Genomic DNA, 13,954 nt, shown 5'->3' with positions numbered 1-13,954 from the left:
AGCCTCGCTGCGCTCCGAGCTTCCCCGCCTAGGTTTTGTGGCACCTCCCAAAGGTCCTGGCCGCCGGATAGTGAAGGAATAAACTGAAGTAATTACATCAAGAGGGTGTGCTCCTTACACGTAGGCACAGAGACACCATTTTTATATTGTTTCAGGCCGTGAGCCTAGGGGGCTTATTCTGGCTTGGGGAAGGGGCCGTGAGCTGCTCTCGGTCGCTGCCAGGACCTGCGCCCGGAGGGGGCGGGGCCAACATGGCGCCGAGCGCCGGGTGAGCGGCGCTTTGGCGGCGGTGAGAGGCTTTTCCTGCGCGGGGAGCTCGGCTGGCGGGGGCGGGTCTGAGTGGTACCCGGGATTAGGCCCTTTGAAGGGCCCGAGTGGGGACTGCAGGAGGACGGTTGGTTGTGTGTCCTTGCGCTTTGGGACTCTGTGTGTGCACTGGAGGGATGTTGGGGGGATGAGGGGGGCTCTCTACGCCTTCTTTCGCGCCGTCCCCGTTGCCCGGGGACCTTCGAACCGCTTCCCTGTTGGGGAGACTGCCACATGGATCTAGGTCAAGTTAACCCTCAGTGAAGCCTTCCTGCTGACTACACTGGCCTGAGGTTTCTTAAGGCCGTAGCGTGTTTTGTGAGCCTTTACTGGCAGAGGGTACCGCAGGGTATTGCAGGATTAATGGGAGTTCGCCAGGGAACTGGGACACCATCGCCTCCTATATACCCGGCTCCAGACACAGAGTATGTGTTGAATAAGTGTGTTCCCTGCAGATAAGGCTTATAAAAGGGGGGAGGAGACTTGGGATAGTTTGAGAACTAAATTCTTTCACCTTCATCTTCCCGCCCCCTCCAGTAGGCCCACACCTGCCCCCCACCTACACCCAACAGTGAGTCCTAAACACTTTTGACATTAGCTTTCCTAATGCCAACTTCAAGCGAGCCACTTTCCTTTCGGCCACAAAAGTAGATTCCGAGCTTGGACCTATGTCTTGTTGATTTGATAATAGTGGTACCGAGTATTTATTGAGCACGTACATGTTTAAGTATTACAACTCATTCATTTATTCAACAAATGTTTATTACTGAGTATCTAGTGTGTCTCAGGCACCATTCTAGGGTCTCAGAATACATCAGTGAACATAACACCGAACATCTCTGTGGACACGGTGAGGAAAAGGGAGATGTAGTCATAAGAAGTAATACAATGTGTACTAGCAGATATTAAATTCCGTGGGAATTTTTTTAAAGCAGAGTGGAGGTGGGGTGCAGTAGTGAATAGGGTGATAGAAATCAGCAGCCAGGGACATCTGGGGAAGAGCATTCCAGGCAGAGGGAACAGAGCAAAGGCCATCACAGCAAGGAGGACAGTGGGGCTGGATCAGTGTGAAAGAAGGAAGGAAAGGAGGTCAGAGATGTGATGGGGGAGAGCAGATCACCAAGGACCTTGTAGATGGTAACAAGGATTTGGGATTTACTCTGGCACATTGGGAGCCATTATAGGGTTTTGAGCAGAGAAATGACCCAATCTGACTTATATTTTTATAGAATCACTCTGGCTGCTATGTTGGGCATAGATATAGGGAGTAAGAATGGAAGAAGTAAGACCTTGTCAGGAGGCTAGTGAAGTTCCCTGGGAAACAGATGAGGGTGACCTGGCCATGCAGTGGGAATGGATCAGGCTGGATCACCTGATGGATTTGATGTGAGGACTCACATAAAGAATGAGCACCTGGACCAATGGCATTGCTGTGAAGATGAGGAAAGCTGAGGCTGGAAGAGATGGAGATGGGGAGATCAGGAGTTCATTTTTAGAAGAGGTTTTTTTGTGTGTGATTGTTTTGTTTTGTTTGTAGGGCTGCACTTGCGGCATGTGGAAGTTCTCAGGCTAGAGGTCCATTCAGAGCCACAGGTGCCGGCCTGTGCCACAGCAGCTTGGGATCCAAGCCGCATCTGTGACCTACACCACAGCTCACGGCAATGCCAGATCCTTAACCCCTAAGCAGGGCCAGGGATCAAACCCACACCCTCATGGATACTAGTTGGCTTCCTAACCTGCTGAGCCACAACAGGAACTCCTTAAGTAGACAGTTTGATATAGAAGTCCGGAGTTAGGAAGAAAACTCTGGGCTGGGAATATAAATATGCTGTCTTCTTTGAGTTCTCTTATGGCTTAGCAGGTTAAGGGTCCCACATTGTCACTGCTGTGGCTGGGGTCACTACTGTGGTGTGGGTTCAGTCCCTGCCCTGGGAACTCCCACATGTTGCGGGTGAGGCCAAAAAAATTTTTTTTACTATCCTCAGCCTGTGATAGTGAAAGCTATGAGTGGTTGAGGTCACCAAGGTAATAAGTATAGCTCATAGCTATACAAGGACTGAGCCCAGCAGACTCCGACGTCAAGCAGATAAGAAGAGGAAGAACCAGTAAAGGAAAGGGAGAGAGAGTGGCCCATGAGGTAGGAGGAAAAACCAAGAGAAGGTGGGGTGGCAGTGGTGTAAAGACAGTGTTTTCAGAAGGGAGCAGGCAACTATGCTCTGTGCCACTAAGAGGTAGAATAAAATGGGGAAATTTGAGAGGACTTTGGATTTGACAATGTGGAGTCTCTGCGACTTTTCTTTTGGCTGTGGCCTCAGCATGTGAAAGTTCTAGTGACAATACTATATCCTTAACCACTAAGCCACCAGGGAACTCCCACAGTGACCTGATGAGTGCTTTCAAGGACCTAGAGGAGTCAAAAGCCTGCTTGGAGTAGGTTCAAGAGAAAAGGAGAGGAATTAGAAAGAGAGATAAAACAGTCTTTCAGGGAGTTTTGTTGCAAGGAGCCAAAGAAAACCAGAGTATCACTAGCAGAAAAGTGGAATAAAAAGCTTTTTCCTTAATTTTTAATTGTGAAATACATATAAAACTTACCATCTTAACTTTTTTTTTTTATGGCCACGCCCACGGTACATGGAAGTTCTCCGGGCAGGGATTGAATCTGAGCCACAGCTGTGACCTATGCCACAGCTGCAGCAACACCGGACCCTTTAACCCACTGTGCCAGGCCAGGGATCGAATCCATGCCTCTGCAGCGACCCAAGCAGCTGCAGTCTCCTTAGCCCACTGCTCCACATCGGGAACTCCCCTCTTAACCATTTTTGAGTGAATCACTTTTTTTTTTGTCTTTTTGCTATTTCTTGGGCCGCTCCCGCGGCACATGGAGGTTCCCAGGCTAGGGGTCAAATCGGAGCTGTAGCCACTGGCCTACGCCAGAGCCACAGCAACGTGGGATCCAAGCCGCGTCTGCAACCTACACCACAGCTCACTGCAACGCCGGATCGTTAACCCACTGAGCAGGGGCAGGGACCGAACCCGCAACCTCATGGTTCCTAGTCGGATTCGTTAACCACTGCGCCACGACAGGAACTCCTGAATCACTTTTAAGTTCTGTGGCATTAAGTACATTCACATCGTTGTGCAACCCTCCCCACCATCCATCTCCAGGACTCCTTTCATGTTGTAAAAGAGAAACTCTGTTCCTGTTAAACAGTAACTGCCCCTACTCCCCTCCCCAGCTTCTGACAGCCACCCCTCTGCTTTCTATCTCTATGAATTTGACGACTCCTCAAGAGCCTCATGTAATTGGAATCACATAGTAGTTATCCTGCTGTGACTGGCTTATCTCACTGAGCATGATGTTCTCAAGTTTTATTCGTGTTGCAGTGTGTGTAGGAATTTCCTTCCTTTTTATTTATTTATTTACTTTTAGGTCCTTACCTGCAGCATATGGAAGTTCCCAGGCTAGGGGTTCACTTTGCAGCTGTAGCTGCCAGCCTATATCACGGCCACAGCAATGCCAGATCCTTAACCCGCTGGGTGGGGCCAGGGATCAAACCCATGTCCTCATGGATACTAGTCAGGTTCGCTATCGCTGAACCATGAGGGGAACTCCCTCCTTCCTTTTTAAAAAGGGATAATATTCCACCATATGGAAGGACCACCGTTTTGGTTTTTTTGTTTTTTTTCGTTTGTTTGTTTTGGTTTTTTTTTGTCTTTTCTAGGGCCGCTCCCGCGGCATATGGAGGTTCCCAGGCTAGGGGTCTAATCGGAGCTGTAGCCACCGGCCTATGCCAGAGCCACAGCAACACGGGATCCGAGCTGCGTCTGCAACCTACACCACAGCTCACAGCAACGCCGGATCGTTAACCCACTGAGCAAGGGCAGGGACTGAACCCACAACCTCATGGTTCCTAGTCGGATTCGTTAACCACTGCGCCACGACGGGAACTCCCGTTTTGGTTTTTTTAAGGTGGGAGAAATGACTGCATTTTCTCATCCCATTCAATTGTATAGGCATATAGGCTCAGAGGGAGGGTTGTACTGAACCAATACGGTATCTTTGTCAAGCATGAATAATGATGCAAGAAAGGGCAAGAAAGATGAAGGCAGGCACATTAACAACCTTAGGGGAAAAAAGACACTTTCCACATTTTACAGAGAAGGAACCCAAAGCGGGGAAAGTTTAAGTACTTGCCCAGGTAACATAGCTAGGAAGCGCTAGGGCTGGGGTTTAAACTGAGAGCTGGAGTTCCTGCCATGGCACAGTAGGTTAAGAATCCCACCGCAGCTGCTCAGGTTGCTGCTGTGGCTCGGGTTCGATCCCTGGCCCAGGAACTTCCATATGCATCAGGTGCAGCCAAAAAAAAAAAAAAAAAAAAAAGGAAACTGAGAGCTGAGATCCTCCTCCTACTAGATCTCACTTGTATGGTACCTGGCTTAGAATCAGAGCTCAGGAAACTGTCGGATTGCATCCGAGTGCTCCCTCCTCCTGTTCAGCCGCGACTGACTCCCATAGGGATGGACATGACACCCCCCAGCCTCTTCCTCCCAACATCTCCACTGTCCTCCCTTTGTTGTGGCCTCTCCTGACCACACAGCTCCTCTTCTTTGGGTGTCATGCTCACGCTTCCTCCTCACCCCACCCCCCCAGCCAGGGTCTCCATCTCTCCTCCCTGGAGCTTCATCCTTCAGGGGAGGGGAAGAGGGGCTCCAGAATGGCCGAGGAGAAGAAGCTGAAGCTGAGCAACACCGTGCTGCCCTCGGAGTCCATGAAGGTGGTGGCCGAGTCCATGGGCATCGCTCAGATTCAGGAGGAGACCTGCCAGCTGCTGACAGATGAGGTCAGCTACCGCATCAAGGAGATTGCACAGGTACCCTGGCCCCGCTGCCCAGCCCCGCGTTGTAGGGAGGGTGCTGCCCAGGCCGCCTTCTTCCCCAGGGTCTCGGGGTGACGTCTGTCCTCCCATTCCCAGGATGCCTTGAAGTTCATGCACATGGGGAAGCGGCAGAAGCTCACCACCAGTGACATTGACTATGCACTGAAGCTAAAGAACGTGGAGGTGACGGGGACGCACAGGACTAAGAGGGGGCAGGGTGCCGAGGCCTCCTGGACACTGTACCTGCTTCCGCCACGCCTGCACAGGCTCCTTTCTCATCCCAGTGTTTCTCTCCCTCCTGTTGTAGCCACTGTATGGCTTCCACGCTCAGGAGTTCATCCCTTTCCGCTTTGCCTCTGGCGGCGGCCGGGAGCTTTACTTCTACGAGGAGAAAGAGGTTGATCTGAGTGACATCATCAACACGCCTCTGCCCAGGGTGCCCCTGGACGTCTGCCTCAAAGGTTGGAGCTGGGGAGGGGAGGCCGGGGCCTAGCAGGAGGGAAAGGAGGAGCGATGCTTCTGGGTTCAAGGAACCGCAGGAGTGAAGGAGCCCTCACTGTGAGAGAGTCAGGGTGGAGTCACTTCCTGACGTCCACACCCGGTCACCTCGACGCCTTCCCTCCTTGCAGCTCATTGGTTGAGCATTGAAGGCTGCCAGCCGGCTATACCAGAGAACCCCCCTCCAGGTAACCTCCATGCCCAGTGCCCACCCTGCCCCCATTCCCCCTCCTCCTCCCTTCACGTCTCCTGCCCTGATTGCTTTCCCGCCAGCTCCCAAAGAGCAGCAGAAGGCTGAGGCCACAGAGCCCCTGAAGTCAGCCAAGCCGGGCCAGGAGGAAGACGGCCCCTTGAAAGGCAAAGGTCAGGGGGCCACTCCAGCTGACGGCAAAGGTCAGTCCTGCTGGGCCAGGCCTCTCCTGCTCTTGCCCCAAAGCCAGATGCTCATTTGTGAAGCGGGTGAGGTCAGGGCAAGGGGCAGGACCTCAGGCCAGGAGCCCCAACAAGGATCAGGAAGCCTAAAGGAAACCGGGTCTCCCCGGGGCAGGGAGGGTTGGGTCAGGGTTTGTGCGGTGCGGTGCTGCGGCCTCCTCTAGAGCTTTCTTTTCCAAACCTGATTCACACAGGGAAAGAGAAGAAGGCGCCGCCCCTGCTGGAGGGGGCCCCTCTGCGCCTGAAGCCTCGAAGCATCCACGAGCTGTCTGTGGAGCAGCAGCTGTACTACAAAGAGATCACAGAAGCCTGTGTGGGGTCGTGTGAGGCCAAGAGAGCGGTGAGGCCCCACAGCCCTGGGCGGGGCTCCCCCCCACCCCACTGGAGGCCCCGAGACAGGCGCCTCCTCACTTGCCCCCCCCACCCCAGGAGGCTCTGCAGAGCATCGCCACGGACCCCGGGCTCTACCAGATGCTCCCGCGCTTCAGCACCTTCATCTCGGAGGGGGTGAGAGGACGCGGGGGAGGGGGAGGGGCACGCAGGACCTAGGCCGGGGTTCAGGGGGGAGGCGGTGGAAGAGGCAGCTCGTGTGAGGGGTCCTGTCCCCCAGGTGCGCGTGAATGTCGTGCAGAACAACCTGGCCCTGCTCATTTACCTGATGCGCATGGTGAAGGCGCTGATGGACAACCCCACTCTGTATCTAGAGAAATACGTGAGTGGACCTGCCTGCCCCGCCGCCATCCCCGTCCTTGGGGACCCTGCCGCCACTAACAGGGGACCACCTGTCAGCACCGGCTGACTCCAGGCTTCTCCCCTAGGTGCACGAGTTGATCCCAGCTGTGATGACCTGCATCGTGAGCAGACAGCTGTGCCTGCGGCCCGACGTGGACAATCACTGGGCGCTCCGGGACTTTGCCGCCCGCCTGGTGGCCCAGATCTGCAAGCACTTCAGCACAACCACGAACAACATCCAGTCTCGAATCACCAAGACCTTCACCAAGGTGAGCTGGAGGCGCGGGGGCCCTCTCACGTCCCTGCCGGGGGTCGTCACCAGAACGACGAGAGCTTCACCCAAACCCGTGCGGCTGCGGTAAACGACACGGAAAACCAGGGGCAGCGGGCAGGGGGATAGGAACTGGGACTTGAGCCACATCTGTCGTGTCTTAATGATTTACAGAGAAAGCGTGTTTATGACAGACTGGGGTCCTTACCAGTTAGCTTTTCATGCCCCTTTATTTGGGTTTATTTTCTGGCCCCTTACAGAGCTGGGTGGATGAGAAGACCCCGTGGACAACGCGCTACGGCTCCATCGCAGGCCTGGCAGAGCTGGGACACGATGTTAGACGCTGGGGGGAGCACTAGGGGAGGGGAGGGATTGGGAGGTCATAGCGGGCCACCACCCTCGGACCCAGGAAACCCTGTGGTGACCCCAGGGCCCTGGCTTCTCCCCTTTCTTTCCAACAGGTGATTAAGACTCTAATTCTGCCAAGGCTACAGCAGGAGGGGGAGCGGATCCGCGGGGTCCTGGATGGCCCGGTGCTGAGCAATATTGACCGCATCGGGGCTGACCACGTGCAGAGCCTCCTCCTGGTGACAAAGCCCCGCCCCTGCCCTCCCCCACTTCTTCCCACAAATCTCCCCTCCGCCCCCGCCACACACACAACAGGGTTTAGCAAGGGTATATATAGCACCTTCCCTTCCCTTTGCCAGTCTTCCCTCATACATTCAGAGCACACCTCCGAGTCCCATATCGATTTACACATGGAGAGACTGAGGCACTGAGGAGTCAAGAAAGAAATACGAGATCTCCTCCGATTCAGCCCCTGGCCCAGGAACTTCCTTATGCCGCAGGTGCAGCTGTGAAAAGAAAAAAAAAAAAAAGGCAGAGAAATAAGGTCTTAAGACTCAGCCTGTGACTTGGAAACTGCATGGCCCCTGATGCTTCTGTGTCGCCCTAGCCTATTCTGCACAAGGCCTACACCCAGTGGACCAGCTGGGCCCTAGACGATACCAGTGTAGTCAGCATGTTCTTCTCTCACACCAGCTGGCGCCCATGTTCTCTACACACACTGATACCCCAGTGCCAGCTGGCCTCCAGCAGGAACGCACTGAAACAATGGGTGGCCTCCTTTGCCGCCCCTTCCCCGCCAAGGTTCTGAGTCCCAGCCCTCCCTCTACCTGGCTCTCTTCTGCCTTCTCTCTGCAGAAACACTGTGCCCCGGTTCTGGCAAAGCTGCGCCCGCCACCTGACAACCAAGATGCCTATCGGGCAGAATTTGGGTCCCTCGGGCCCCTCCTCTGCTCCCATGTGGTCAAGGCCCGGGCCCAGGCTGCTCTGCAGGCTCAGCAGGTCAACAGGACCACTCTGACCATCACTCAGGTCGGTGCAGTGTGGGGCGGGGGTGAGCAGGGGGAGACGAGGGGGAGGCGAAGTGGAGAACCCGGGGTGGTTCCCGTCCTGGCACAGACACACAGGCACACGCTCACTAGCACAAGACACAGGGCCCCCGAGCCAGCAGTCTTGGGGGAGTCTAGGCCCCCTTAGTGACAATGGCCGAACCCCAGTGAGACCCACTGAGGAGCAAGAAGAGCCCTTCTTTCTGTAGCTGGTGAATATTTTTCATAGATGGAGACAGCTTCTTATGGAAGTTCCCAGGCAGGGCTGGAATCTCAGTGGCAGCTGTGACCTACGCCAACAGCTGCAGCAACGCCCGATCCTTAAGCCATTGTGCTGGGCCAGGGACCAAACTGGGGACCTGAGCCAATGCAGTTGGAGTCTTAATGTATGGCACCACAGTGGGAACTCTTGGCAACATTCTCTTCCTGCTGCTTCTTGTTATAGCCCCGGCCCACGCTGACCCTCTCACAGGCCCCCCAGCCTGGCCCTCGGACCCCTGGCTTGCTGAAGGTCCCTGGCTCCATCGCACTGCCTGTCCAGACACTGGTGTCTGCACGAGCTGCTGCCCCACCTCAGCCTTCCCCTCCCCCAACCAAGTTTATTGTAATGTCATCGTCCTCCAGCGCCTCATCCACCCAGCAGGTAAGTAGAACATGGGGAAGCAGAGACCGTGGGCGGTGTCGCCGTGTCGCTGATTGTTTGGTTGGAGCGAGGGGACTATCTCCCAGGCCCGGGGTGTGGGGAGGGAACACGCACTGCCTGTCTTCCCGCCCAGGTCCTGTCCCTCAGCACCTCGGCCCCCGGCTCAGGCTCTACCACAACCTCGCCCGTCACCACCACCGTCCCGAGCGTGCAGCCCATCGTCAAGCTGGTTTCCACCGCCACGGCCGCGCCCCCCAGCACTGCCCCCTCCGGTCCCGGCAGTGTCCAGAAGTACATCGTGGTCTCTCTTCCCCCCACAGGGGAGGGCAAGGGAGGCGCCACCTCCCATCCTTCTCCAGCCCCTGCCCTGCCCTCCGCCCCCTCCCCGCTTGGGGGCAGCGCCCTCTGTGGGGGGAAGCCCGAAGCGGGGGAGAGCCCCCCTCCCGCCCCGGGGACTCCAAAGGCTAATGGCTCCCAGCCCCCCGGATCTGGCTCCCCTCAGCCTGCGCCTTGATGCTGTCATAGGCCTGCCCACCTTCTCTGCCCCGGACTCACACTCATACACACACAGGCTCGCGCACGCTAGAGGGAAGGAAGGCGTAGCTTCCTCCACGTGACCTTCTCTTTAGATACTGTACAGCCAGCTCCTCAGAATAAAAGTTTCATTTTTAAGTTGTGGTCCCCCAGTCCTTCCCAGGGCAGATCCCACAGGAGGGTTGAACCCACCGAGCTCCCTTAGTCTCTAGGACACAGGACTCTTCGAGCCACACCCACAGCAAGAGGCCAGGACACTGGAGGAGAAAAGATCGTCCTTCTGCGACACAGACCCGCTCTTGCCGCCTGAGTCCTTATTCGGGAGCCTCAGATCCGAATGACGTAGGCATCACTGTGGCTTAGGTGTCGCACCCACTTGTGGGGGTTGGCGTTGCCGCAGGGTCTGAACGGCAGCCTGAGGAAGCGAACCTGGAGGCCGGAGCACGTGTGCCGGGGAAGTTCGAAGGAGAGGCTGGCAGGGCCCAGCCCCAGAGGAGCCGCGCCGGAGGGCCCTGGGCCGGGAGGCCCAGGAATGCCCGGGACATCCATCTGTGAGGGGCAGAGGTAGGGGAGGGTGCTGAAGGCCCAGAGAGGAAGGAGGGCGGGGGAGCCGAGGGGCCAGGAAGCCAATCACGCTGACCCACCGCACTCAGGGGCAAGCGCCAGGGGCTGGAAATGGAAGTGGAAGGAGAGGGCCTCCGAAAACCAGCGGCTGATACCTGGAAGAGGCCTGAGAGCTGCGAGCCTCCCTGCACCCGGGGCAGGTCCCAGCGAAGGGCTCCCTCCCTCAGTTCTGCCTTCTGCTCTGGGCTGCTCAGCTCCTGAGAGAGGCTGGAGGCGGGAGAGGAAAGGCGCTAAGACCAGCCCCTGGTCTCCGGGGGTGGGGCAGGCCAGTGCCAGCCCACTCTCCTCCCCCAGTGCCATCCTGTTGTCCAGCGAAGCAGGTAAAGCCACTCTGTGAGGGCTCATGGTGCCCACACGCTCACCTGACCACCCCTCGCGGCAGGGGAAGGTGCAGCCTGACGTTGAGAGCCTGGCTGCAAGGGAGAAAGGGGCAGAGTCAGCCCAGGGAAGGCAGTGACTTGTCTGTCTTCGTTAATGTCACAACTGGAGTTCTGCACAAGTGCCACCCCAACCCCCTGCCAAACTCTAGAGCCGTCAGACTAGATTCTGAGGCTGGTGCCTGCACCTGAAGGTGGAAATGGCAGGTATCTTGGCTTATGGAGATAAACTAGGCTTGGTTACCCCGACTCGTACCTCTTTGGGGGCAGGTCACAACGTAACTTCAGATAAACCTGGAGCCTGGGTAAGAGGGAACAATACTGTTACTCAGGCCCTAGCCTGCTGGCATCGCACCATCCCCCATGCAGGGCCGCCGGGTGTGGCTGTGTCTGCTGTGCCCCAAGAAGGAGAGAAGGGCTGAAATCCACCCAACTCTGTGAGCTACGACATGCCACTTGGGGGGGGGGTGTGCCTTCTGCAACTTGGAGCCTGTGACTACCACCCTCCTATGTAATCAGTCTTGAGATGTGTGTATAAAACACGTGTGTGCAATTACATTAACTGGGGCCCCAGGGAAGTTCTAAGAAAGGGAAATGGTCTCACCTGCCTGAGCCTCGGTCCCACTGCACAGAGGGAAAGAGCCGGAATGGGAGCGGGGAGGGGAGGTCATCTGAGAGCTGGTAGCGCATCACCGTCAGCTGAGAGCAGAGAGGAACGGTGATGAGTTTGGTCTCCTCCCATTCGAACTGCCTCCCTTCCCCTCGGGAGATGGAACATGCTAGGCTGGCCCGATCCTGACCTCACCCTGAGGTGGCTGCAGGCGGAGGATTCGATGAGCTTCAAACTCATCCAGATGCACTGAGCTGTGAAATGAGACCTCATCCACCCGAATTCCTGGCCCATAACCTGGAAAGAGAGAAAGACTCCTCTCCTAACGCATATTTTGAGGGAAAAGGGCAGGGAGGGGATCGGACTCTAACTTGCCTCCATGAAACCTGTGGCAGTGACTGCTGCCTTGGAAAGACCCTCACCTCTCAGTTCTGACTTCCCCACACAAAACTCTTCCGTCAAGCCAATACGCATCTCTGTCAGAGAAAAGAACATCAGGAAAAGCCACCAAAGACCACCACGCACATCACCAAGGAGCCAGTCCCAAACGCCACCCTGGTCCAGCCTGCAGGCTGCTCACCGGAGCCGCTGGGCAGAAAGCTCTTGAGTCGGATCTCTCCCTGCACGTCCACCTTCAGCAGCGAGCCCTGAAAGCGCCAGGAAGGTTCATGCGCAGAGGGGACCTCCCCGACATGTCTCCCAAACGCCACCTGTCCTCAGCAGCAGGGCTGGGGGCCCACACTTACGTTAGAGGCTATCAGTACAGACAGTCTCTCGACCACGTCCAAGAACACTTCGTTCTTTTGGCTCTGAGGAAGAGGGGGGGATTTGGTGGGTGGCGACTGACTGGCTAGTATTCTAACACAGACAGGCAAAAAGGACAGGTCACTAGAGGCTGGAGCTCTGGGATGGGGACACAGGAAAGGGAAGGGACGAGATCACCTATGTCTAGAGGAGATGGAAAGACAAGCTGGGCTCCGGGACTCTGATCTGCACCTGTCAACCCCTCCCTTACCTGGTCAGAGCGGCTGGACAGGACAGGGCGGCTGGCTGCACTGCTGGGGGCCACTTTGCTCTGTTGTGTCTCAGCCCCAAACTGGAAAGCACCCAAAGCAATCAATCCTCAGGTCCGACACTCCCCACCAACCCTCGTCCATGCTGGCCTCCTCTGTCCCTTGACTGACCAAGCCAACACTGCTGAGGTCAAAGAGGCTGAAGGGCTTGCTGACCACGGCCTCCGTCTGGATAAAGTTTCTCAGCATCTCCGTGGATGTGGTCTGTACGTAGCCATAGTCCTGCGGGCAGAGGAAGGACATTTTTTGGGTGGTCAGTGGGGCAAAGGGGTGAAAATGAGTGGACTTGGTCTCCCAACCACGGGATGTATCTTCAGAGAATAGGGGACAGGGAAGGACGTTCTCAGACCTCACCAGCACTTCATCCAGGAGTTCGTAGGCCAGAGCCACGTTGCGGGAGATGGTCCCCTCGCCCAGGGAGCCACAGTAATCTCCCAGGAGAGTGGCTAGCCTGCAGAAACACAATGGAGTGTGCATATCGGCCTCCTCTCCCACCCCCACGCCTTCATGCCCAGCCCTGTCCTCCTCACCGGGAGAGCAGCTCTAGGAGGCTGAAGGGAGAAATGTTCTCTGAAGTCGTGGCCACCAAATAGAGGCCGTTGTGTCTGATGTGAATAAAATGACGGTCATCGTGGTGCTGAGGTAGAGGCAGGGGGAAAAGCATTAGGAAACGAGAGTTGTAATGATTCCTGGCCTGTGAGAGAGGCTAGTATCCGGATTCCCCTACTTACTAGCAGCGTGATTTGGGGCCACATATGAAACCTCCCTAGAGCCCAGCTTCCTAATGTGTAAATGATATTAATAACAGTACCAACTAATTGAGTAGCTGAAGACAGAGATGTGTAAGAAACTGTGCCTGGAACACGGTTGCTGCTCAATAAACTGCCATTAACATTTGGAGTACTGCACTTCCCAAGTAGAAGCTCTCAGGGAAAGAGCCCTGGGAGGATCCCCGCACTGCCCTCCCCACCCCAGCCCCCGACGCCTCGGAGCGCTGAGCGCATCCCTTCCACCACCACCCCCCACCCACACCAGTGGTTACCATGACAACAGGAGACTCGCCTCCGGGCAGTCCCGTCAGCTTCCGGTAGAAGAGCTCTGCCACATCCCGGCCGCCGCTGTCTCCGCGGACTGACGGGATAGAAGAACAGCTAAGGAGCCAGCGACACTGGCTAGCTCGGAGGCACCAGTCCCACCCAGCCCCAACCCCGCCCCGCAAGCCAAGGATACAGTCCTTGTAGATGAGCGGGTCCCCCTTGGAGGACAGAATGAAGAACTGGGAAATCATGGTCGTTCTGGAGGGTAGACCAGGAGACAGCGAAAAGTTGGGCCTGCCCCGCCCTGCGGCCCCGGAACAAAAGGACGGGAATGGGCTGGCCCTTTAAGAGGGCTTCTCCTCCGACCGCGGGAAACCTGGCGCCTGCCCCGCCTCGCTCAGCCTTTCCCTCTCAGTACCCGCGCCATTTCCCCGTCAGTCACCCCAGGTTCTCCCGGTGATTGGTTGACGCTGGGGCCTGTGGCGAGTGGGCGGGGCGGAGGGCCTCCTCTCTGATTGGCCCGCACAGAGCGGCGCTGGTCACATG

General features: G+C 56.4%; 2 protein-coding genes across 5 annotated transcripts; one reads left to right on the top strand and one right to left on the bottom strand.

Moving 5' to 3' along the window:
* Nucleotides 1-197: 197 nt before the first annotated feature.
* Nucleotides 198-9,825, top strand: TAF6 (TATA-box binding protein associated factor 6). Of its 4 annotated transcripts, none has more exons than XM_047779644.1 (15): nt 198-268; nt 4,958-5,177; nt 5,280-5,366; nt 5,491-5,644; nt 5,813-5,869; nt 5,955-6,074; nt 6,308-6,453; nt 6,543-6,620; nt 6,724-6,825; nt 6,932-7,114; nt 7,377-7,451; nt 7,578-7,703; nt 8,320-8,493; nt 8,956-9,153; nt 9,287-9,825. In XM_047779644.1, the coding sequence occupies exons 1-15, from the start codon at nt 252-254 to the stop codon at nt 9,665-9,667; spliced, it is 2,118 nt and encodes a 705-aa protein (XP_047635600.1). In that variant the 5' UTR covers nt 198-251; the 3' UTR covers nt 9,668-9,825. The 4 variants fall into 4 exon arrangements, with proteins under 4 accessions (XP_047635600.1, XP_047635601.1, XP_047635602.1 ...); XM_047779646.1 differs by having other exon boundaries at nt 208-289; XM_047779647.1 differs by lacking the exon at nt 198-268 and adding an exon at nt 309-394.
* AP4M1 (adaptor related protein complex 4 subunit mu 1) lies at nt 9,799-13,824 on the bottom strand. Its single transcript, XM_047779648.1, has 15 exons — nt 13,602-13,824; nt 13,414-13,502; nt 12,902-13,008; nt 12,726-12,822; nt 12,483-12,593; nt 12,314-12,394; nt 12,045-12,107; nt 11,879-11,945; nt 11,721-11,774; nt 11,489-11,595; nt 11,293-11,387; nt 10,945-10,989; nt 10,674-10,724; nt 10,407-10,518; nt 9,799-10,236 (listed from the first exon to the last, which is right to left on the bottom strand). The coding sequence occupies exons 1-15, from the start codon at nt 13,657-13,659 to the stop codon at nt 10,015-10,017; spliced, it is 1,359 nt and encodes a 452-aa protein (XP_047635604.1). The 5' UTR covers nt 13,660-13,824; the 3' UTR covers nt 9,799-10,014.
* Nucleotides 13,825-13,954: the final 130 nt, after the last annotated feature.

Source organism: Phacochoerus africanus, chromosome 5 (assembly GCF_016906955.1).
Source record: "Phacochoerus africanus isolate WHEZ1 chromosome 5, ROS_Pafr_v1, whole genome shotgun sequence".
Lineage (NCBI taxonomy): Eukaryota > Metazoa > Chordata > Mammalia > Artiodactyla > Suidae > Phacochoerus > Phacochoerus africanus.
The sequence above is the reverse complement of the archived record's forward strand: the minus strand, read 5'-3'. Positions and strand labels throughout refer to the sequence as shown.

Bases quoted from the DNA above. Each gene is read 5' to 3' on its own strand.
- TAF6 (XM_047779644.1), top strand. The intron at 6,454-6,542 runs GTGAGGCCCCAC...CCCCCACCCCAG, and splicing joins CGTGTGAGGCCAAGAGAGCG to GAGGCTCTGCAGAGCATCGC. The intron at 9,154-9,286 runs GTAAGTAGAACA...CTTCCCGCCCAG, and splicing joins GCGCCTCATCCACCCAGCAG to GTCCTGTCCCTCAGCACCTC.
- AP4M1 (XM_047779648.1), bottom strand. From the start codon at position 13,659: ATGATTTCCCAGTTCTTCATTCTGTCCTCCAAGGGGGACCCGCTCATC. The intron at 13,009-13,413 runs GTAACCACTGGT...CCTCTACCTCAG, and splicing joins GCGAGTCTCCTGTTGTCATG to CACCACGATGACCGTCATTT. The intron at 10,990-11,292 runs GTGAGACCATTT...CCTCTTACCCAG, and splicing joins TGGGACCGAGGCTCAGGCAG to GCTCCAGGTTTATCTGAAGT.